This window comes from Pogoniulus pusillus, chromosome 1 (assembly GCF_015220805.1).
Source record: "Pogoniulus pusillus isolate bPogPus1 chromosome 1, bPogPus1.pri, whole genome shotgun sequence".
Lineage (NCBI taxonomy): Eukaryota > Metazoa > Chordata > Aves > Piciformes > Lybiidae > Pogoniulus > Pogoniulus pusillus.
In genome coordinates, this window is record NC_087264.1 from 36532717 (window position 1) to 36558113 (window position 25397).

The following is a 25397-nucleotide window of genomic DNA, read 5'->3' on the forward strand; positions in this document are numbered from 1 at the left end:
GCTTATAGCACAGAGCTGTTTATTATATGAACTGCAGATGAGTTTGACTGAAAGAATAAGATCAGCAACCTAATGGTTTTCTATTTTTATCTTCAGCTTTCCCAACTTGGGCAGAAATAAGGCTGAAAGACCATTACATGAATGACAGCGTGACAACAGAGAATTGCTACAACACTCAGCTGTCTTTATATCTACAATTTTGTCATTGTATTAAAACTTTAACCCATTTCCTATGCTAATCTCTCCAAAAAGATCTGTAATTAATAAGGTGTACCGCAGCATTTCACCAATAAACCTTCAAACCTGCTGTGGTTTTGGTGGGGGTCAGTTTCACATCATTACATTCCAGATGCAGTATTAGCTGTGGTGTGTGACAGAGCTGGCTGAAATCAAGTTCTTAGATATAGCTTCTGTTACAGTAAACAAAGCAGTAGTTTGATGGAAAGGTCAAATCTGTCTTTAGGAGATGTGTTCTTGAACAGAACAGAAGGGAAAAGGACAATCCAGCCTTTCAGGACCACAGACAGGCTTAGTCCAAGACAGCCACTCCTACTTCTTACCCTTTTATTTTACCCAAGTCATTGTACTTGGATTCGTGCACTCTTTGCTTGATGATCCAAAGATGTACCTGAAGATACCTTTGATACAGATTTCTGATAGATTAATTTAGCTTTTCTCTTAAAGTTAAGAGAAAACTGCTTGCCTACACAGTCAGTTTTGAACTGAAAACCAGTGAAATCTTTAATAATTTTCTGTGCACTTTCTATTGTACCTGCTTTGACTGTTATATTTGGGAAGAAACCAACTCATGCTCACAAAACAGCTCTAACTGTTTTATAATCACATCATCAAAGCACAGCTTGTAAGAAAAGCATTAAATAGGGATGGTTTAGAGGTTGTTATGTCTCTACCTCTAGAAACATCCTCTGCTGGAAACACTGGAATGGGCTGACCAGGGAGGTAGTTGAAGCCTCATCCCTGGAGATATTCAAGATGAGGCTTGATAGGGCTCTGGACAACCTGATAGAGATGAGGATGTCCCTGCTGACTGCAGAGGGGGTTTGACTAGATGACCTTTGGCGGTCACTTCCAACCCAGACCATTCTATGATTCCAAGAAACAGCAATGCTACCAGTACAGCAGTAACAAGTCTTCAGAGTGAAGCCTAACATACTAAAAAACACTTATATGGGTTTCTTAACCTGTGAGATCCTGAGGATGTCTAACTCACCATCAGTTTTTCAGTAGCAGGTTTTTTTGCACTGTTCTTCAATGTTGACCGTTAATTTTTCTCTAAGGGCAATACTTTTTCCCCAGCTAGATTTTATGGGCTCTTTTCAGAACATCTATACAAGAAATGCAGCTGATGTGTTCCTTAAAAAGTATCACATGGCATAATCTGGACTCTGTTATCAAAAACAAAGAATGTTATTTAATTATCCCAGGAACTGTTGTAAGCTACTCTCTGCTACCACTACAAACTTCTAACTTTGCCAACTCAATAAAAATCTTTATTGTGGTGATAATTACAGTTGATGTAAGTCAGCACTCTCCCATACTTCAGTCAGCAAGGACTCACTGTGTCAAATGCAGTTTGTCACTCTCATTATTCCCTATACATATTGTATTTGTTAGTGGAAACAAGATGCTTTTGGAAAAGTAAACTACATTTAAGGTGTTTATTGCTTCCTATGGGAGTTTGTTGCAGAAACTTCAACTAACCCATCCCCAAGAAAACTGAGCTTCCTCTGCAGAGTTTCAACCTTGCAGCTGACAACCAACTTCTGCCTGCTCTTTGTCCAGACCTTGTGGCAGCCTGTGACACCATGGACCCCGCTCATTTAAACCAGGACCACTCCTAAAGCACAGCTTGTCAAATTTGCTGTCTCAGTAAAGATAGCAGAAATTACTTTCATGGCTGTGTTCAAAAACTTAATTTGCAGTCTTTCCACTGCCTCTGGCAACACGTTTCATTTGTGGCTGGATCACTGGCTCTGTGGTGCTAATATGCACTGGTTCTTGGTTTGGTTTTTTAAAAGCAGGTGAATAAATCGAGTTTTCATACTCCAGCATACTCTTCTCTTTCCTCTCAAAACAAACTTTCTGGGTTGTATTAGTTGTCCTAACACTCTGTTACCATTAAAATCTCAGATTCACCACTCTCTCTGTATCAGTGGACTTCATGCTTCCTCCTTTCTGACAACCTGTGTTGCAGCATGGTGGGGTTTGTGCCATGGCCCTTCTCCCTGACTACATCTTGTGAAATCAAGAGCGTAGAAGGTTGTACAAGAATTCTTAATGGTTTATCTTGAGCTAAACTTTGTTAGATGGTTCTGGCAAGCTTACCCAATTTATAACCAGTCACTATGCTATGCAGATGGGCTAAAGGGAACCAGGGTTGTTCAGTCTAGAGAAGAGAAGACTCCCAGAGGGGCCTTAGAGCTGCCTTCCGATACCTGAAGACATCCTACAGGAAGCCAGGAGAGGGACTTTTCAGAAGGATGTCTAGTGACAGGACGAGGGGGAATGGTTTGAAGCTGAGGGAGAGCAGGTTTAGACTGGACCTTAGCAAAAAGTTCTTCAGTACAAGGGTGGCAAGACTGGAATAGGTTGTGGATGCCTTCTCTCTGGAGGTGCTCAGGGCCAGGCTGCATGAAGCCTTGAGCAGTCACGTCTAGTTCAGAGGCATCCTTGCCCATGGCAGGGAGATTATAGTAGATGATCTCCAAGGTCCCTTCCAACCTAAGCCTTTCTGTAATTCTAGATCACCATACAAGGAGAGATAGCAACAACAGATGATGGATTCTGATACAAAATGTTTCACAAGCAGGTGCACACCTTTTTTTTGGTGTGTAGATTTGAGCCAAGTTTGCTGCTATTGCCAGTTTGCTTGCACTGAAGTAGACCCTCACTGTCTATATGTGAATGAAGTGAAACACTGCTGGCACCTTTTCTTCAGATTCCTTAAGCAGTATGTTCCAGTTCTCCAGGAGAATCTCTTACTTCATTTTCCTGTACTGACAGCTAAACTACTGAGCTCCAGCTGGGATGTGAACTCAAACTACAAAGTAGAATGGCTTAGGTTGGAAGTGACCTCAGAGATCATCTACTCTCTCTGCCTCTGTGGACAGAGATACCTCTCAAGTAGACTTGGTTGTCCAAGGCCTCATCCAACTTGGCCTTGAACACCTCCAGGCAATTTGGTGGTTAGTGGAATCAATAAATGAAACCAAGAAACACAGTCCATGGGACCCAATGGGTTCATCAGCCATGGGCCTTGTTCATTCACATATAGTTTGAATTGGTAATGCACAAGGAATGATACCTACTCCTAAACATTAAAGCCTGTCCAGATGCAGTAGTGAGGATGGTTTTTTAACCCTTTACAGTGATTGAAAAACCTGTCTAGCCAAACTTCCCTCACTGTCACACCACACAGAGTTCTTTGAAAGCAAACTTGAAGATAGAGATAAAACATCTTCCCTGTGTGTATCAGTCTAGAATTCACCTTTAGCCTATGAAGCATATGTGGGAGTTTGAAGGAGAAAAGGGAAAGAAAACAAACAACGGGAAATGTTCTAGGAGTATCAAAGCCAAGCACACTCAGGGGATACCCACTGTATGCTTGGGGGTTCTTCTGCAGCTCTTACTGGGAAATGGTACCAGTCTTTGCTAGCCACCTCAACAGCTTTCTGATGGTTCTGCAGATGATGTTTTCTCCCCAGGGGAGGGAATCTGTTAACCTTGCCTTGCACAGAGCAGGGGAAAGTAGTGTTATCATCAGCCCAGGGCTCTCAGTGAAAAGAGTGTGTGCTCAAATCTTCAGCCACACTCACTTCTCACTGGAAGAGCTAAATTCAGCAAGCTCACAGCACAAGCATGAAAACAGGTGAACCAGAAAGTCACCCTTCTGCAGAGAAATTTTGGGGTTCTTTTGGTGATAAAAATCTCCCAACTATTAGTTACAATTAAGTTTGTGCATTTTCCCCTTGCCTCTCCCCCTCAATTCACTGCAATGCCAATGACCAAAATCACTCATACGGTAGGATAGGATCCTGCTTAGTCAACCATTCAGTGAAAGGCTGATGAAAACTGATGTAGTTTTGTAATGAGGGCAGTCCAACCATGAACACCAAACCCACGATGTTTTCCAAATTCTTTTTCCTCCTTTAGGTGTCATTTGTAATTTGTTCTGCTATTCTCCTGGCCTGGCCTCCCTACATGCAGTCTCTATGTGGTCAGGATCTGGGTATCTAAGTGCCAAGCTCATCACTATCCTAGCCAGGTCTTCCTCAGTGCCTGACAGTTTTTAAAGGGTTTTCATCAACACTGGCATGAGCCCTAACTTACATAAAAGGACCTCAGAAGCCTATTCCAGTGTCTCAGCAGAGACAAGGATTAAGCCCCCAAATGCTCATATTGATACCTCAAAGGAAGCAGCTAGTTCCCTTCCCAAACCCACAGAAATATTTGTACATCCAAAGTTTCTGAAGCAAAAAACACATGAGGTTTAGAAGAATCTTTTAGCACAAGATGACCTTGCTTTCTGTCACCTATTTCTAACAAATGTTTGTTTTGAGAAGAAAGGCAGTGCTAAGAAAATAAATGCAGCTTGGGCTTAGATACAGAATTCTTTGGAAATGTTCACAGCAAGAAACCAAGAGCAAATGTCTCCATCATTTAGTTAATAGATCACATCTTCATGATATTCAGATGCTTTTACCTCACACACACAAAATAAATAAGTTAATATCAGTAAAAAAGTGAAATGACCTCAAAGAGTATCCACCAAAAGACAATCTTACTCTAGTACTCCCCCATCCTTTTACCTAAAATTACTACATTAAAGGGATTCCATTTTGTTCATATTTTTTAACAATTCCCAAAAGTTTACCCCTTCTACACACAGTATTCCAGTTTTTCTGATCATGCCTAATACTCCTAAATGTAAGAAGACTTCCACTCCTACAGCTGCATCCTAAAGAAGTCTGTAAGTGAGCAGTCACTGTCTCAAAGGCCAACTTCCCAAACAGGTTTGTTTGGTTTGGGTTTTTTGTCTCCTCACAATGAAGGTTAACTAGAGAGGGACGGCAGGACTGAGTGTGATTTGTAGCTGCATCCTCAGTATCACCTTAGTTTGGCTGTGTCTGCAACCTCATGACTGCCAGAGCTGCAAGGTTCAGCACAGCCTGAATTCAGCCCTGCAGCTCACAGATTGCCCATGATAAGGACTTCGTAGCTGCTCAAACTGCAGTGCATCTGAAGATTGAGGAGCAGCATTCTGCAAGGCCGGATGGCACAGAAGGCTCTGATGCCTGGGTACGGAACTTAGGTGGCATCAGTAAGGGCAGATCAAAATGAGCCACCTTCCTTGTCCCACCTGAAGGCCCAGATAAGGTGATCTTGGGACAACATAAACAGAAGGAAGCATTCACATAGCTGGCAGGGCTTGGGACTAATGGTTTCTGAAAAGTTCTGAAACAGTCAAATATTAAATGTTCAGCATAACTACAGGTGAGAATTAGTAACTGAAGGGGTTCCACCCTCTCATACAATGGAGAATCAGGCCCTTTCTAGGGTCTCAAGCACTCATGTGGGAAGAGATGATGATCATAAAAAGACTGCAGCACAAGTCTAGGAGAGAGATTCTGCCTTAAAATGAAAGGACAGAAAGTAATGGTACTGGTCAGCAACGCTACAGAGACACTATGCAGGCTCCCATGCTCTTTACACAGTAACCATCAGCAGAAAACCCATCAGTAACAACAGTAACAGTGGGCCCCATCTCAGATGGGCCAGCGCTCTCCCTTTCTCCTCTCTCCTCCACAGGAGGCTGACCAGGAGAAAGCAGGCCACTGAGTGGTGAACCTCTAATGAGCACATATACTTGGTAGCACCTGTCACCAGAGACAGGAGAGAGATTCTGGCAACCAAAATCACATCCTGCTGAGCCAGGGCTGAGACTGGCAAATTCCACTAGAATAATCAGCTTCCAAGGAACGATCTAATAAATTCACATATTTAGGCACAGCACTGAACACCAGGGGAAAAAATGAATGCTGCCTACCCAAAGAGAATCTGTAGATCTGTTGTCAACAGAAGCTGTAAACACAATGAAAACACAGCTCAAGTGGCTCCAAGACCTTGCAGCAAAGAAAAAGTAATGGAAATTCAAAACATTAGGTTGGTCATGATGCTATTTTACTGCAAGCCCTGCACTGGAAAGGAAACAAAATCTTAACTAGGTCTGTGTATCAGGCAGAAGTTGGCTATGAATAGAAGTCATCTTTTGCTACAAATACCACTGCAGCTGTTTTGACACAGGCTGCCTTGTGATGCATACAATTGCATCCCCAAGTCTTCTGGGAGACTGGTACTCGTACAGGAACACACAACTCCATGTGAATCACGTTCCTGAGATATAATGGAGGACAGCAGTTAGGGAATATCTGCATGCAGTATCTCTGTGTGTTCTGTTGTTCACCCCAGAGTCATGGAAACTCATCAGAAGTATCTGTAGACGCTACAGTGGCAGACCTGCAGTATCTATTGCCACACTTAAAGGCAGAAGCAAGTCTCATGATTAAAGACAGAACATGGGTCTAGGAGTGTTAACATTTTCCATGTCACAGTTCCATTAGATGAATGTGTTGCCTTCCTCATGCGAGTACCTTTATTGTATTTGGAAAGGTCTAGAACATAGGGTGGTCTGGGTTGGAAAGGACCTCCAAAGGTTATCTAGTTCAATCCCCCTGCAGTCAGCAGGGACATCCTCCACTAGATCAGGTTGATCAGAGCCTTGTTGAGCCTCACCTTGAATATCTCCAAGGATGGGATCTCAACTAGCTCCCTGCACAACCTTTTCCAGTATTCTATCACCTTCATGGTAAAGAACTTGTTCCTAACATCCAATCTAAATCTCTTATTTCAAACCACTGCCTCTCATCCTATCACTGCAGGCCTTTGTTAACAGTCTCTCTCCAACCTTCTTGTAGGCTCCCTTCAGGTACTGGAAGATCTTTATTAGGTCGACCCAGAGCCTTCTCTTCTGCAGGCTGAATCACCCCAGGTCCCTCAAATGGTCCTCACAGCAGAGGTATTCCAGCCCCAGATCATTTTGGTGGCCCTCCTCTGTACCTGCTCCATCAGGCCCATGTACATGTTGACATCTGCATCAGTAGGTCAATTGTTCAGAAACAGGGAAAAAGTTGCCATGCTGATGTGAATTAAAATGAAATTATCACCAATCAAATGGCATCAAGTTATGTGACTTGCTGTTTACGTTAAACCCAACTGGTAGGTGGGTATTCTGAGCCATATTCCAATGGAATGCAAATAACTTAAAATAGATTTATTTTTGTTTTCCATAACTCAGTGTTCTTTTTTTCCTTTCCCCACTGGGATCAGAGTTTAACTGTCTGCAAGTTCATCTGGCAGCAGCAATGTTATTTCCAGTTTGCCCACAGATACAGTCATTCCTCAGGGGCTGGCTCAGAGCAGACACTTTTGTAGACAGTCTTTAAACTTTGCCATTTGTGCTAGTTTGAAGCAGGATAGAATGTTTTGGTGAGGAAAAAGTAGATAATTAGCTGTGAAAAGGAAAACAATTGTGATGTCAACTTCCCTCAGAGTCTCGCTGAGATGTATGGGAACAAGAAGGGAAAACATTAGATAACACTTTCACCATTTTGTCTTCCACTTTCTGGCTGGCTTCAGACTGAGCTACATCTCCCTAACCTCACTGCCACTAACCTTGCTTCTTAACCTCTTGGCTGAACCTCTTTTCTTCCTTGGGACTGAGGTAAGGTTGAGAGGGACAGGAGGAAGGTGCAGGGGTGGTTGAGAGCCCCTCCTGGGGACTCAGGTTTCTGGGAGGGGAGTTGTGTTTCTGTATTACTTTTACCTTGCATATTTCTGTCTATAACTGTATATACTGTAAATATCTGCTTGTATATTGTGCTAGCTGTAAATAAATAGCTTCATTTATATTCCCAGAGTCCAACTGAGTTAGCTGGGGTACCTTCTAAAGTGTGGGGGAGCGGGTAACAGCCAAACCACCACACCATTTCAGAGGCAAACACTCCTGATCAAAGCATGAATAAAAGGCCTAAGGAGATTCCTTCTCTGCTGACTACCTCCAAAGAGTCCCCGGTTATGAACTGAATCACAAAGCTATTTTAATCTCTAATTTTATCTTCTACATTTTTAAACCTAGACCTAAAAGCAACTTCCTTGCAGACTAAGCATACTTCAGCTTACTTTACTCTTAAGGAAGCAGGGAAGGGAGGTTGTGGATAGAACCATAGTACTATACACAGAGAAGTGTGACAAAGCTGGTGAGGGGCCTGGAACACAAAACCTATGAGGAGAGGCTGAGAGAGCTGGGGTTGTTTAGCCTGGAGAAGAGGAGGCTCAGGGGTGACCTCATTGCTGTCTACCACTATCTGAAGGGAGGTTGTAGCCAGGTGGGGGGTGGCCTCTTCTCCCAGGCAACCAGCAACAGAACAAGAGGACGGAGTCTCAAGTTGTGCTGGGGAAAGTATAGGCTGGATGTTAGGAGGAAGTTCTTCCCAGAGAGAGTGATTTGCCATTGGAATGGGCTGCCCAGGGAGGTGGTGGAGGCACTGTCCCTGGAGGTCTTCAAGAAAAGACTGGATGAGGCACTTAGTGCCATGGTCTAGTTGACTGGATAGGGCTGGTGGGTAGGTTGGACTGGATGATCTTGGAGGTCTCTTCCAACCTGGTTGATTCTATGATTCTAAGCCAACACCACAGTGCGAGCACCCAGCTGATCTGATCATCATGGGACAACATTGTTGCTTCACAGACCACAGAAGAGGGCATGTTTGTAAGAGGAATATATGGTGCCCACTTTGAGGGCTGTGGATGAAGAACAGAACCTAGAGAGCAGCAGATATTTAGGGTGACAGGGTAACGAGTAAAGGGGAAATGCACCGCAGACACATGCAAGAACATCATCCTTTCGTAGAGAGTGAGGCAAGAGCATCGGTGCAACTGAAGACATGGGAAAGAAGTAGTGAGTCATATGTGCTGTAGGAAAGGAGCAGTGAAGAGCGGTCAACAGCTACCACTTGAGTTAGATTAGCTCTTGATTGGAGTCTCTTAAAAGAAAAGATGTAAAAGAAAGGAGAGGCATGCACGCATACAGAATTACCCTTGTAGGAGGAAAGTTTTTCCTACTGCAAGAGAGAAGGGCCCTATTCTACTGAAATGAAATACTGGCTAGTTAACAAGACTGAACAAAAAAGAAGAAACAGCATCTGAGAACAATGTATCTATTATAGCCTTGTTTTCCAGCAGATGTTTTGAGGTGACACAGAACAGCTCAGTGGCTGGGTGTTCTGTTTTAAAGACCATGCTGTGAGTCGTTCCGGAACAGAGCTATTCTGGCTATACAGGGCTTTTAAATTATCATTTTTGAAAGTGTACTTAAGCTGGTAAGCTATGTGGAGCTAAAGACTTTTGTTTGAGCAAGGAGGGTAGGAGGCCAAGAAAGGTGCCTCCAAAAGGAAAATGGGCTTTATAAAATCAAAGGCCAAAAGCAGTACTAATCTGGTTTTCATACATTGCTCTGCAGCCCTGGTAAAATAATGGGTTTCCCTGGAACTCAAAACTAACACAGAGAAACAGCTTTTACTTTGCAAAAATATTTTTGCAACAATCAGGTGTCTGAATGCACTTCCCAAAGAACCAGCACACGAGGGGAATACCAATGCTCTAAACTGTATTTGACTTTAAGTTTTGAAACAGGCCTTTGCTGAAGCAGTGTCACTACTCATCATCAAACACTAAGCAAAAGGTGCTCAGCATGAACTTGGTTTCCAGAAGTTTGAATAAATGAACCACTGGAGCCCTCAATATAGGAAGGGCATGGACCTGATCAAGCAGTTCCAGAGGAGGTCCATGAGAACGATTACGGAGTTTGAGCATGTCTAGTATGAGGACAGGCTGAGAGAGCTGGGGTTGTTCAGCCTGGAGAAGAGAAGGCTCTGAGGAGACCTAATAGCATCCTGCCAGTACTCAAGGGGGGCTGCAAAAAGGCTGGAGAGAGACTGTTTACAAAGGCCTGCAGTGATAGGACGAGGGGCAGTGGCTTCAAACTAGAGAAGAGCTGATTTAGACTGGATGTTAGGAACAAGTTCTTTACTGTGAGGGTGGTGGAACACTGGAATAGGTTGTTCAGGGAGGTAGATGAGGCCCCATCCCTGGAGATATTCAAAGTGAAGCTCAACGGGACTCTGGGCAACCTGATCTAGTGGAGTATGTCCCTGCTGACTGCAGAGGGGGGTGGATTAGATGGTGTTCATAGGTCCTTTCCAACCCAGACCATTCTATGATTCCAGAAACTCAAGAAATCTCCCCAGTTTCACTAATTCTTCCTGCCTAACAAAAGGCCTGGGAGTGGCCACATGGCCAGTCACAGGCACCTCCACAGGGCCCAGGCTGCAGGCAGTCAGCGTCCTCCTTGCATCCACACCTTATGCACGTTTGTGTGCATCAAAATGTGTTCTTTCCCTCATACCCCAACATAAATGAATTGCTGCCAAGCCTTTCTGCATGACCAGCACCTTTCACATAAATACAATTGAACTGTTGCCAGTGCTTGTCTTGCCCATCACTGCCTGGAAAACTTCCCCCAAAAAAATCTTGTCCTAATGCTTTTACAGGCTGAAATTACAATGCAATTTCAAATCTCTTTCAACACCAGCAGCAGTGGAACATTCAAATGCCTACACACAAGTTTAAAATGTGTTTACAAGAAGCAATATCTGCTGTCATACTGTTATTTCTGCCCACCATAAGCACTTGGAAAAGACTGCTTTCATTTTAAAGCTGAACTCACACAGCTGCATCATTCTCAAGCAGTGCCCCTTCCAAAAGAAATCTGTTTAAAATCCCACAGATTACCACCACAAGACAAATCCTAGAAGGTAACTTTCTATAGTCCCTGACTGGAGGGGAAGTAGTCCTAGCACAAACTAGTACCACTTAGTTCCATGTCACTGTGCTCCCGAGGAGACTCCACTTCCACCAGCCTCTTTGGTAAGCACCCACGCACACACTGCAACACACTGACACGCAGGAAGCCAAAATGTCCTGTTCTTTACTTGGCCAGAAACTACACAAGTGCATAAACTGCTGCAGCTATTAAAACATTTGATGATCAGTTTAATCATTTCCATCAGAAATGAAGAAATCACACAACATCACTGCTGCCCAAAAAGCCCCTCAAACTACTGGTATCTTTATAAATAGCTCACAAAGCAAATCTAACAACCTTAAATGTTTAATAACATAGGGCACTTAAAAATGCTTTCACTCAAGTCTGTTGCATGTTTGTATTCGCTGTCACCACTTGTGCTCTGAATGTCAAGTTAGACATTTTCAAACTACTTTGCCTGTTCCAAAACAGGTACATGCTTTCTATAAAAGCAAATCTTTCAGAAGTGCTCGTGATTATCTCAATTCCGCTGCAACTGAAGTCAGCAAAACACAGGAAACAGCAAAAGCCATAGTAGCAAGAGCAGGCAAGCCATCCAGCCCAGCACCTCCAGGATGGGCAGTACCAGCAGCTTTACAGACAAAACACTTCTGCAGCCCACAGCTTGGTCTAACGCAGATTTCCAACCACTGTTGACTGGTAACAACAAATTAGTCCAAGCTCTCAATATTTCATAAGTCATAATCAAAACCCTTGTAATTACAATTACTATATTCAAGCATTTGCTCTCACAGACAGTTTGCAGAGATGACATCTGTGTCCTAGCTTGCTTTTTAATCACAACTACAATGGCAATGGCCCAACTTGAACCCTTCTTGAAAATTTCCTAATATACATGCACAAAACACACAAACATTTTCTCCAAGTAAAACAACAATGCCAGCTGATAGCTCAGTTATGTATTTGCAAACACCGAGGACAGTACAATACATATCTCTGCCCATGAGACAAGACAGTGGGAGATCAGCACCAAATAAAACCCCAGTCACCTCTTTCACTTGCTCACAGTTGAATAGAGAGCAGCAATAATACAAGTCTTCTGAAAATTAAATGCTTTGACAGCTGTAGGAAACCAATCCAAAATTTACAGGGGCTGGATGCCGTTGCTAATAGATCCTTGAGGCATCAAGGACCTATTCAGCACTGTGACAGACAGAAAAGATGCAATTTAAATACCAGTAAATATTTAGTGCCTTTTTCTTTTCTTGAAAGCACAAATTGCATATGTTTTTTGATCCCAGCTGTGGCTTTTGTCATTTCAGCATTTATTACACTACTTCTAGGAAACTAAGTAGACACACCAAAATCATCTCACTACTGATGTTAATGGTATCGCCCATTGCCGACTTGTTCATTTTCTCCAGACAAATCATTCTATCAAGTCCTTCTCTCCACTCCAATTTCTTTTCTCTGCTTTCCACCCAGACTTTTTCACATGCAGATTTTCTTTCTCCTACACTTACAAAACTCCACTTGCCATTCACTAGAATACTACAGGACACAGTAAAAACCCAAAAGAATAAAAGCCATTTAAATCAACATGCAAGAAAGAGAGGTGAGGGAAGACACTGAACTGACCTAATGGCAAGTGCCTCCTCCTAGAAGTCCCAAAGATAGAGAATCTTCTCTCACCCTCCAAAAATCATCCATGTATGGAAGTGTTTTTATTTATCTATGTATAGAGTACCTTCAACAATTCAATCATATGAAATGGGAATCATTAGACATGGCAATCTGCCTTCAAGTAAATGTACATTTCTCAATCAAGCAGAGGCAAGGATACATTTTTCCACATCTATTCTTTGCACACCCTGTCTGCTGACAGACAAAGGGACTTTTTTTGTTTTTAATTTTGTTTCAATTACATTTTCATAAAGGTTAAAGCACAACTGGTTTGAGACCTCTTAAGTTTGGAGAGTATCATGTGTCAGAAGCACAAGGATTTCTGCAGTTTGTGAATGCTGAAAATCAGTAATGTAATTAAGCCATAAAGGGACACAGGAGAAGGGAATTTGTTTTTTTTTTTCTTCTGAAACCACTTAAATATTTAAAAGGCCAAGTAATTCACTTTGAAGTTACACTTTATAACCTTAAATGTAAAAAAGTAGTCACAAGTAAAATTCTAGTGGTAAAATCTGATTCATTTCTTACTGACCCTGGTGAAATCCTGCTCCTTGCACTTGGGCAGTTCACCCTCTGACTTTTACAAGCTTCATCCCTGACAGTGCACATCTAGTACATTGCCACAAAATTCACCTTTCTCCAAGTTGTCAGCTGCCCTGCCTCTTTGCCTGCTTTGTGCAAAAGCTTACGGCACATCCAGAAAACCTCAAATAAGGGTAGCATTCACAAATTCAAAATGGAAAGATAAAAGGTTCACAGTCTTGATTGAAAATTAATAGTTAAAAGAACACGCTGAAATGAAATTATTTGACTTTTCAACAGAATTTCCAGAATTTCTACATAGTGCCACAAAACTGAGACTCAGATTATTCTTTCTACCCATGGCTTTATTTATGAGCCTTTCGGAGCCTATTACGTATGTGAAAACTGTTCTGACAACAAAGTAATTGCAACCACAACTGCTTCACCATTATCAGCAAGAAGACAGTCTACTCAACACCACTGGTAGGTGCCAAAGCTAACAGATTAAGTCAAAGTACTCATCTGGAAATTCTATACCAAGCTATTTTCTAGGTCTGAGCCAAGAGAGTTCGGAAAGTGTTCAAGCGGCGAGTTAATCTTATTTTCTGAAGCAGGAAAATTTCCCAAATGTCTTTTCTAATTTTTCTCAATTTTGCTAAAATAAATGAACAGAAAAGTAAAAGGGATCCAGGTGAAAGATTACAGAGGTATCAGCTTCGTTGTTTTTGAGTATGGTAAGGTCAGTAAACATGAAAAGACAATTTTAAACTTGGAAGCAAGGTGAGTGTGGAAGAAAAACAACAAAAAAAAGAATTATTTGGAAGGCTAAAACAGTGTTCTACAGAATTTGTTATACCTACTGCCCCAATTGACAGGAGAGAAATTAATATTAATTTCCTAATAGAAATATTACAGGAATCAGGTACTCACACACCTGCAAAAGATTGGGCTTACAGGAAATTTAGGCAAAAAAGGGGGAGAAATAAAAGGATTCCAGGTTTCTTGTCAAGGAAATCTGTGTCCCGCTATTCCAAAGGCATACAGCCTCCAACTTATTTGGCCAGTTCTGTGGCAAGGAAGATTAAGCCCAGAGTAAGTATAGAACAAATAATCCTGAATTCAACCAAAAAAAAAAAAAAGGAGAGGCGAAATTAAATGAGCAGAATAAATCTAAGAAAGTTATATAGAGGACAAAAGGGACAGGTCAGATCTGGACACTAAGCAGCAAAACTAAATTGTTTAGTTAGGACAGATCTCTTCCATAACACCTGATCAACAGATGTTAAACTTGAACCATGTTTAAAGCAAAAGCAGTCTGGGGACTAAGACTGGAAATAAAGCCATTACTAGAGAGTGAGCAAATGAAATAACATTCCTAAGCTTAAAATACTCAACAGACATTTATCACAATAAAGGAAATAGTTCTGCTCAGCTCTTGCAGAAGGGCCAGTTATTACTGAGACTGTCAGGTGAGTATTCCTCCCAGCTGGTTTGAATAGGATGGAGTTTATCAGTTATTTAATAATAATAACAGCAACCTTGGACCAATGTAAAAATTCAAAGAAACTGTCACTGAGAAATGAGGCAAAAATCAAATAAATAGTGCAATGAGCTCATCATGAGGTTGATAAACATATTGAGAGAGATACAAGAAGAAAAAGGTGATTTACATGACAATAAGTCGACTGTCAGGGGGCAAGATGGCTATTAGTACACAGTAAAAACTCCTGTTTTCACATCTCTTCCACTTCCAGATAAACCCTCTTGGTTCTGTTCTTCAACACACTCCTGCAAGTTGTTGTCCTTTTTCCTCTAGTTCATTTGCCTTTCTTCTCTCTAACATCAAAACCATGTGTACTTCCAGGTACTACAAGAGGGATTTGCCCTTTGCCACTCACTACAGTGATTTTGTACCCTGGCACTGCTGTGCTGACAGATGCTCAGAAGATGTCTGGTGTCAATCAGGACTTAGACTCTGCAAAGAAAGTTTTCTGGATGAAAACCCAGAGTTGAGCTATCTGTGCAGGGCAAGGACACCTGCCTTCAGTGCCTAGGATTACAGAGAAACTGGTGATCTTGCACTCCAGGCAATCAATTCCTCAGAGCCCTCTGCTCTACAGGCTGTCAGCAGATCTGAGGGACTCCCCCTCACACTGCAGTAACCAGCTGCAACAGTAGCAGGATGCATTAAATGCAAAGGAGTTTCTGGAGAACCGAGATTTAATCCCTTATGGCACACTGCTGTGGACACAGGGCATAAGATAGAAATAAGAAGGCTTTGTTAAGATGAAGAGTTCTGAAACCACTTGTGCCTTGTGGAGTGCTTCTATCAGCACTAGAAGACTTTGCAATAAGAGTATAAAAGCTAATCCAAAGCTCTTACCTCAGAAACCAGAGGGTTCTTCAGAGAACATACCAAATCCCAACAGATATCAGGGCTATTGTTATATTAACTGGAGCAGGTCTGGTTGACATGGTACTCCTGAGATTCCTCCAGAAGACAGGTCTTGGAGTGAAAGAACTGACAGGACTTTGGCTTGGATTTAGCTCCTGGAACTCTAAAAATTGTTCCACTGGTCTTAGATTTATACTATGCTTTTATTTATGCTCTTTTCACTCAGAGAGTAGAAGTAGCTCTACTAAGTATGCTAAGTAAATAATTTGACTGAAGGATGTAATTGCAGTAAAACGCAGCAGAAAAGAGTGGCAAAGAATAATCCAGACCAGCCTCGTGAAAAATCACACAAGCATGCCTCTGGCTGAGTATGGTCTTTGCAATGATTTTGCTTGTCTTTCAACATAGTTTTCAAACAGCAAGCACTTTGGAAGTCTGTGGCTCAATAGCATTTTAACTGACAGGATGAAATCTGGTGAGGAAGATGATACTATTTGAAAAGGAGCTGGTAGACCTCAGGTAAAGCTGATTGGTTACAACTGGGTCATGTATTTGCCATATGATGTAGATCTCACCTTTCTAAGCAGTGAAGACTTACTTCTATGCCACCCCCCCTCCTCTTTATCTCCAATCCACTTAAGCAAACTCTGGTATGCCAGCTGCCAGCTGTGCTGATAGTTAGCTAGATCCTGGCAGACCTCTTCTCGCAAGTAGATACAATCAGAGGTATACATGGGTATAATGCAATTTGTGACACAGTCATTCCCAGAAAGTCCAGTAATGTGGTTTTCATGGGCTTATAGCATGATTTTTACAAGGATCTGAAGAGTAACAGACCTATTGTAACCCTAGAACATAGTACGCACTGTTCATTAGGCCTCCTTCACGATGACACAGCCAGGTCACACAGAAAAATTGCCTTTACTTTACAGCAAGCTCCCTTTCTTTACCAAGGCTCATTTCTTTGCACAGCAGGCAACTGATTAAAAGAGGACACATCTTCTACTGCTTATTTTTCACTGGTACCTCGCTCATACTTCCAAACATGCTGTTGAAATGCTACATTAACTTTACCAGCCAGCAAAATGTAACAAAAAGAGTTGAAGATTGTATGCTAGGTAGATTTTCCAAAATCAATACAGTTATTAAATAATCCTCTGAAATATCACAAGAATATTTGGACTGGATGCCAGAAAAAAAAATTTCCCCATTTGAACAAATGTGCCAGGGAGGTGGTGAATTCCCCTACATGAAACTGTTTCAAGGGCCAGCTTGACAGGGTGCTGGGCCATCTCATTTAAATTATATCCTTACCCTGAAACGTTGGACTAGATTATCCTTGAGGTCCCATCCAACCTGGTATTCTATGAATCTATGAATGTTTCTTGGATGCCTCCCCAGCTTCTCCACAAAAAGAAGTAACAGCTCCATGTAAACCCTCTTCTTATTTGCAAATGCCTATTTATCTGCAGCATTATTTATTCCTGTCTTCCCAGGTATCACAGCTCCGGGCTTCTTCCTCACATAAAAGAGAGTAGTCAGTAATTGTAGCTCCTACCTAGCTCAAGTCCCAGATCATCACTAGAAATAAAGTTCTCTATAAGAGAACCTCTCTGAGGAAACTATCAGTGACTGAAACAGTGCTTAGAGCACATTGCTTTTTTCCTTCACTATAGCTTAATATCCTGTCTGATGTCATCTTACTCCTTCTCAACCCATTTTCTAAAGTAATTAGATGCACTTTTTCTAAGCATTTGATTTCTAGGATCCATAGACTGAAGCATTTTGAGGAAATCAGAATCTCCGGTAGTTCCCTGCTCCTCATCAACTGAGGAGTCCAGAACTGGACACAATACTTCAGGTGCACCCTGGGCAGAGTAGAGGAAGAGGAGAACCTCCCTTGACCTGCTGGCCATACTCTTCTCAATGCACCCCAGAATGCCACTGGCCTTACTGGCCACAAAGACACACTGCTGGCTCATGGTGAATTTATTGTTCACCAGCACTCCTAGGGCCTTCTCTGCAGGGCTGCTTTCCAGCAGGTGTCAGCCCCTAACCTCTACTGATGCTTGGGGTTATTCCTCACCAGGGGCAGGTCTCTGTGCTTGCCCTTCATGTTGAACTTCACTAGGTTCCCCTCTGCCCAATGTTCCAGCCTGCCCAGGTCTGGCTGAATGGCAGCTCAGCCTTCTGGCGTGTCAGCCACTGATCCCAGTTCTGTGTCATCAGCACACTTGAAGAGAGCACACTCTGGCCCTTCATCCAGGTAGCTGATGAAGATGTTGAATAAGACTAGACCCCATACTGGCTCCTGGGGAACCCCACTAGCCACAGGCCTGCAACTAGACCCTGCACCATTGGTCACAACATCCTGTGCTCTGTCATCCAGCCAGCCCTGCTGGTCCCAAATTCACAAATAACAGCAGCAGCATGCACAAACACTGATGTCTCACAGCAACCTCACCAAACAAGAGACCTTTTTTTTGCTATTCTAGCTATGAACAAACTGGCTGACTTTTTTCCAAAACTAGCAAATCTAGTAACTCAGCCCCAGACTCCCAAGAGCAAGCTGTGGTTCAGCAGAGAGGGTTGATGCAAGCTTTGCAAGAGACGAAGGCCAACGAGACTAGAGGCCTCTATACTGCTGACAAGGATCTATGTTGCCAGTCCAGACCGCAGCTTCACCTAGCCCTGTCAGAAACCATCATTTGTCCTGATGATCAGAAAACCTCAGAAACAAGTAATTTTCAGTATTCTTGCAAACAAACTCTTTCGTCTCTTACTCTGTACCTCTCACCAAGAGGTACAGAGAACAGTAACTTGACCTGTCATGCTCCAGTGTTCTGTGAATGATTTCTAATTTACAGGATGTGTCTACATTGCAATTCAAGAATTTCTTAGTAACGTTTCACAAACTTTCAAGCACTGCTTTTTTCCAGACCACAGGAAAACATGATGGCAGAGTGTTCTGTAAGCCTAGATACATGTGTATGTGTCTATGTATGCCTTGTTCTGCCAAGCCTTGTAGCTGTTGGGTGAAGTTCTGACAGCTTGGCAGACACAAGGCTCTAGGATTAGATGTAAGAGGACATTTGCATGTAAGTCTGTCCCTATTTATGAAGGCTAAGTAGGGAAGGGTCATTGGATTTTTGTACTTTTGAGAACAAAATATGATAATCTTTATAAGCTGAGAAAGTTAAACTTTCTCCTCTTAAATTAAAACTGTGTTAGGTGTGAATTAGATTTCTAGATGTACAGACTATATCCATATCTTCAATGGCCTTTGGTTACAGAGGTGTTCAAGTTGTTTCTATGGCCAAGAACATAGCCATGCCTGTCTACACATGAGTTTGAACTAGAACTGTTCTATTCCCTTTTTCCCTTTTCTTCGAACATATTTTAACTCCTTACTAATCCAGATGGCTTGCTTCAGGCTGCAAATCAGCTTGCATATAGCAAGTAGTTTGGATTTGACTGCAAGTATCTAGATACACTTACAACCACCACACTTGGCTAACTCCTTCCAGGAAGAGAACTGAATCAAGAGATACAGATGCAACTAAGGAGAATAGGCCACACGTTTTAGCAAAGTGAGATAGAATATGAGGAGCGTGGAAAAGAGCAAACTGAGTGGTGACCTCATTCATGTTTATAAATATATGAAGGAGGAATGTTGGAGGGACAGAGCCAGGCTCTTCTCAGCGATGTCCAATGGTAGGGTAAGAGGCAATGGGTGCAAGCTGGGAGGCTCCATGTGAACATGAGGAAAAACTTTTTCACTGTGAAGGTGACAGAGTACTGGAATAAGCTGCCTAGAGAAGTTGTGGAGTCTCCTCTGAAGACATCCAAAACCTGCCTGGATGCATTCCTGTGTGGTCTGCCCTAGGTGATCCTGCTGTGGCAGGGAGTGTGGACTAGATGATTATTCAAGTCTCTTTCAACCCCTAACATTCTGTGATTCTGTGAAATTCAAAATATCATGACACTGATCACACCTAAGCTGCATTACTGTCGGTTTGTCTTGTGTGATCAGAAACTCCACACCTCTGCTGAATCACTCCTACATTGCCTCAGAGCTTCTTCTTAGATGCTCTTGGGAAACAGGAATGTCTTTTATTATTGGAAAAATCCAACAGCAACACAATATTTCAAGTTGACACTCAGTATCATCTCCTACCATTGCAGTAAATCATTTCAGAACCCAAAAGCCATTCATGACCACTAACACTCCTTTTGTTTTTCTTTATTTTAAAGCCAAATTCAAAGTTTCTTCCAAGTACTTCTCAATATCAGAATCAATTTCTGACGAGCTTCGCCCCTGCTGCTGTTTCAAATGAACAGGCCAGTGTTAGAAATGTATTTTTAGAAGCAGTATTTTATAACTGATTGTTGGCTTCTTTCTATTCACTTTGTGAGTCCACAGATTATTTTTGCAGAGATTACTGGTATTGAAGTGGCCTCACCAAAATGGCAAAAACGTAGACCTCTTTTTTCAACAATTCCTGCATTTGAATTTCACCTCAGTACCCTCCCTGAAAACAAAAAAAAGCCACAAAACATAATCCTTCTACTAATATATAATTAAAAGTATGTATAACTTCCTCTGTATAGGCTAGTGGCGTCCTGGGCTGCAGCAAAAGAAGAGAGAGGTGATTCTCACTTTGCTCTGCTCTGGTATACTGCATCCAGCTCTGGAGCCCTCAGTAAAAGAAGGACAAGGACCTGATAGAGTGGGTCCATGGGAGGGCCACCAAAATGATCAGGGCACTGAAACACTTCTGCGATGAGGACTGGCTGAGGGGGCTGGGGTTATTCAGCCTGCAGAAGAGAAGGCTCCATGGAGACCTCATAAAAACCTTCCAGTACCTGAAGGAAACCTATCAGAAGGCTGGAGAGAGACAGTTTCCAAAGGCCTGCAGTGACAGGATAAGGGGTTACAAGGTTTGAGATGAGAGAAGAGTAGAATTAGATTGGATGTTAGGAGCAAGTTCTTTACCATGCACACAGTAGAACACTGGAACAGGTTGCTCAGGAAAGCAGTTGAGGTCTCATCCCTGGAAGCTTGACAAAGCCCTAAGGCAATCTGATCTATTGGAGGATGCCCCTGCTTACTGCAGGGTGGGTTGGACTAGATGACCTTTGGAGGTCACTTTGGACTCAAACTATTCTATGATTCTATATCCATGCCCTCCATGGATTAGTATCTGCACTAAGAAAAGCAGCAAAGTCTCCCACAGCTGCAGCTGTACATATCATAGTACCAATAATGATAAACCAGTGAATGAACCTCACTTTTGCCGGAACAGCAGTCAACATTTTCCCAATTTACCTTTAGCATTAGTTCTAGAATAGTTTTCTATTATTATCTAAACATTGCTGCAATGCAACAGAAGCACTGTAGAAATTCTTTTGATAGCCATACTGGTAGTGTGGGATTACAGTATAAGGATCAGGTTTTCTACCAGGATCACAGCTTTTCTGTGCACAGCATTTCGGAGTGGTAACAGATCACATGGGGGACTTTACATCTGACAATCCAATTTACAAATGGCTCCTGCAACTCCTCTGCTAAATCCTGTAAGGTTTGTTAACTCCCACGGCACTTGATGGGAGCAACAGGTGCTCAGAGGGTTGGAAATTCATCCCTGTGTAGGTTAGTACTTATTAAACACAAGACCTGCTGTTTTCTAATCTCTAGGATCAGGTTCTGCAAGCTCTATTCGTGTCAACAGGAAGATACAGCTGTTGCTGATCTGACAGAGCAGACATGAGCAACCTGATGCCAACGTGGGAAGACAAGGGAAATTTTTCTCTCCATAGAGAAGAAGTTGCTGGTCACAACATGTGAAAGTCAACACGGAGGAGACAGCCAGGAGGAAATGTCATCTTCTTGGATCCAAGTGCTGGATATGCCTGTGAATGACCACGCTCTTCAACACCATAGAGTAGATGAAGGGGTATGATAATATCAAAATGTTTCAAGTGGCTTTGTGAATTGAAGCTCAAGAATGAATACAGCCAAGGATCAGAAGATAAAGCATAACCAGACCTTGTAACCACAAGACTGTGAGACAAGGAAGAAGTGGAAGTTACAGCAGTTCTTCATCTATAACAAGATTAATAGTAGCAGATTTTTTAATATTAAACAACTGAGTGGGTAAAAATTTAAAAGCTACATATTTACTAGTGTCTGTAATAAAACAAGATACATCTCCCTCTCTCTACTTCTTTTCCTTTGTGCCCAGATATTTTGATTGGTACAGTGGTTTCTAAATCTGTCCAGCTACTCAGGTTGGAGGTCCCAGTCAAACTAACTGAATTCATGTTGTCTGTTCTTACACACCTTCACAAGTTTCTATTTCAAGCCAGGTGGACTACACATAAATATTTCCAATTTTAATGTTAGAAAAACATTCTGTCCTGGCTATTAATTAGGAGAGATATAGCAGAGTATTCTCAGAGACAAAAACCCCACAACAAATGACCTCTGCAGTTGAAGTAAGGAGAAGACCACCTCCTTCATATCCTTGGTTAACAACAGTTGAAAGAAGTCTATTGTTTCCATCATGATTGGGATCAAACCCATAGCTGCAAAGGTGCTAATGGCAGCAGAATCCATCCTGCATTTGGGACTGCCAGTGCCAGGCCACAAGACATTGGCATCAGCTGCTTCTTCCCACCTCCGTTTGTGTGGTCCTGCATCTTCCACCTTCCAGTTATGCTACAACAACTGCTCGTGGGAGCACATGGTAAACAAGTTCGCTGAAAATAACCCTTTTGGAGAGTTATTTTTAACACCTTCAGATCACAGCAGGGCAGCCTCACAAGCCACCATGCGCACAGGGGTGCAGCAATGCTCCCCAGGAGCCAGTATGGGGTCTAGTCTTATTCAACATCTTCATCAGTTACCTGGATGAAGGGCCAGAGCGTGCTCTCTTCAAGTGTGCTGATGACACAGAACTGGGATCAGTGGCTGACACGCCAGAAGGCTGAGCTGCCATTCAGCCAGACCTGGACAGGCTGGAACATTGGGCAGAGGGGAACCTAGTGAAGTTCAACATGAAGGGCAAGCACAGAGACCTGCCCCTGGTGAGGAATAACCCCAAGCATCAGTAGAGGTTAGGGGCTGACACCTGCTGGAAAGCAGCCCTGCAGAGAAGGCCCTAGGAGTGCTGGTGAACAATAAATTCACCATGAGCCAGCAGTGTGTCTTTGTGGCCAATAAGGCCAGTGGCATTCTGGGGTGCATTGAGAAGAGTATGGCCAGCAGGTCAAGGGAGGTTCTCCTCTTCCTCTACTCTGCCCAGGGTGCACCTGAAGTATTGTGTCCAGTTCTGGACTCCTCAGTTGATGAGGAGCAGGGAACTACTGGAGAGACTCTACTGGTGACCATGAGGATGATTAGGGTACTGAGGCATCTCTCTCACAAGGAGAGGCTGAGAGACTTGGAATCCTTCAGCACAGAAAAGAGGAGATCTTACAAATGCATATAAGCATCTAAAGGGTAGAGGTCATGAGGATGGGGCTAGGCTACTCTCAGTGCTGTCCAGTGCTTGGACAAAGGACAATGGGTAGAAATCAGAATACAGGAAGTTTCACTTCAACTTAAGCAGAACCTCCTTTTCTCTAAGGATGTTGGAATACTGGAAGAGGCTGCTCAGAGAGGTTGTGGAGTCTTTTTCTAGTGACTTTCAAAACTCATCTGGACATGTTCCTGTGTAACCTGATCTAGGTGAACCTGAGTTTGCAGAGGATTTGGACTAGATGATCTCCAGAGGTTTCTTCTAACCCTTTCCATTCTATGAAACAGTAGTGTCTTTCAGATAAAGGTAAAAACAAGTTCACATCACAAAAAAAGAAGCCATTTTTGTGGGAGAGCTGGACTTGAGAGTTGTCAGAGCACTCCCATCCACAGAGACCAAAGTGGTTCTATGCATATGCACAATAAACACTAAATAAACACTGGAAGCAGGAAGATACAACTTTCTCCTAAAGGGTTATCTATCTTATTTGTTGATAGATGACTCTCATCGTCCCTTCTCAGAACCAACTCCTCTACAAGCTTCTGGAAACAAGCTGCTATGTGGATTTTTTTTTAATAAAGGGGATCTTTCCTAGTCCAGAGTAAAGGAAAAGCCAGCATCCTCAGTCTGGCTTTCTTTCAGCTATTCCATGCATTTTTTCAATAGTCATTTGGCCCCTGGCTGCCTGTTTGAAGGACTGGCTGCAAAAACAAGCCATAAGAACAAGCAGCTCAGTTGGTGCTTCTGTACCTAAACAAGACATCAGTATTAGCTATTTCACTCTTTAGCTCTAGATAACTTTTAATGCTTTCACAACTCTCATTCTTTGAGGCTGATCTGGGATTGATATTGAAGCCAGGGAGGATTTGGTGTTTTATTTAATCCTGAAACCTTGCCATGTAGCTGAAAGGCTTTTGCCTTGTTAACAATACAATACTTAAGTCAGTAAATATTTACCATGTCTGTCTACTCCCTCTTGCAACTCCTGCTTGGACAAAAACCTCAAAACATTTGAGAGTAGAATAATGCTTCAAATGATAAATATGTGAAAGAAACAACAAATACAGCCTACCCAGACAGGTCTCCTTTTCCTGCCTTTTCTCACCTTCTATGTCCCACTTGCCATCTTTTTTCAACATATCACTCTCTGCCCCTTCCTTTTTCTGTGCTCTCCTTGCTTGGTCTCACTCTCCTTGCCAACAGTTCTCTACTTCTCTTTCCAAACTCCAGGTGACATCTTGTTGCCACAGCAAGATCAGATCAAAAGCAAAAGCCTGTAGCAATGGGCCTCAGCTACAATGTAATACTTTTGAATTTCTCCTAAAATTTTCAGTGCTAACACTTTCACTGGATGCTATTTGCCCTTTCACTCTTAACGTGCTGAAACCCTCCTGCTAACTTAGCATGTTTACCCTTCTAGGCTTTATAAATGCATGCCTATATGTGATGTGCAGATACAGGTATTTATATATATATATATAAGGTTTTAAACACCTCCACGAAGAAAAACAGTGCATACATTTACAGTGGAATGCACAGACTACTTCCTCTAACCTGCCATCACAAGTGTGAAAGTGTGACATCTGTAGATTTACCTTTATTTTTCCTGACTGCTCCTTACCCCTCGACATTGGATCTATCCCTAACATATGAAAACTATCATCTGGCTGATGCCATACCACCATCCTGATTTCAGGTTTCCATGCAAAATCATCTCACAAATTCAACTGCCTTCTCCAAAACTCACATCCACAATGGCATGTGGAACTCAGCTTTGCACACATACTGTGGTTCCTACCAGTCATGGAGACAGGATACTCATGACTGGCCAGAATCATTGAGCCATCTTGGCACGGCAGAAAACAGCAGATGGAGACACAGAAACAAAACCAATAAATATATGCACTTACAGAAGGGTAGACTGTCATCTCCGAAGTCATCTTCTTCCCTCTGTCAGGTATCAGCCACACTAGCAAGGGGTTCCTGAGTTAAGAGGGCTGAGCTCCCTTGGTTCCCACTGCTTTCAGTGAAGCACATCTGAGTGAGATTACTCCTTTACCTTCTGCATTACCTGCAGGTGATTCACATCTCAGTTATCACATAAGCTGGCAGTTCAAGATAAGGTGGTAATGAATATTCCTCAGAGAACAACCACCAAAATCTTCATTTAATTATGACAGTTTCTGCCTGTCAATGGCACCCATGTGCACTACATCTAACGTGGCTTGGGGATCATTAGATATGGCAAAACTTAAGCAATGAAATACACTACCTATGTGTCTGTCTGTCTGTCTGTCTATTCTAACCACTG

General features: G+C 42.5%; 1 protein-coding gene and 1 long non-coding RNA gene across 3 annotated transcripts in view; one reads left to right on the plus strand and one right to left on the minus strand.

The window, feature by feature from the left end:
• Nucleotides 1-2069, plus strand: part of SCFD1 (sec1 family domain containing 1) — a 47818-nt gene extending 45749 nt beyond the window's left edge. The window contains exon 25 of the mRNA XM_064148308.1: nucleotides 97-2069. Within this exon, the coding sequence (XP_064004378.1) occupies nucleotides 97-120 (24 nt within the window). The 3' untranslated portion in view covers nucleotides 121-2069. The remainder of the gene's footprint in view (nucleotides 1-96) is intronic.
• LOC135177908 (uncharacterized) overlaps nucleotides 1-25116 on the minus strand; it is a 37053-nt gene extending 11937 nt beyond the window's left edge. For both annotated transcript variants that reach the window (XR_010303242.1, XR_010303241.1), the window contains exon 1: nucleotides 24997-25116. This is a non-coding gene — a long non-coding RNA (uncharacterized LOC135177908). The remainder of the gene's footprint in view (nucleotides 1-24996) is intronic.
• Between the last annotated feature and the right edge of the window lie 281 nt (nucleotides 25117-25397).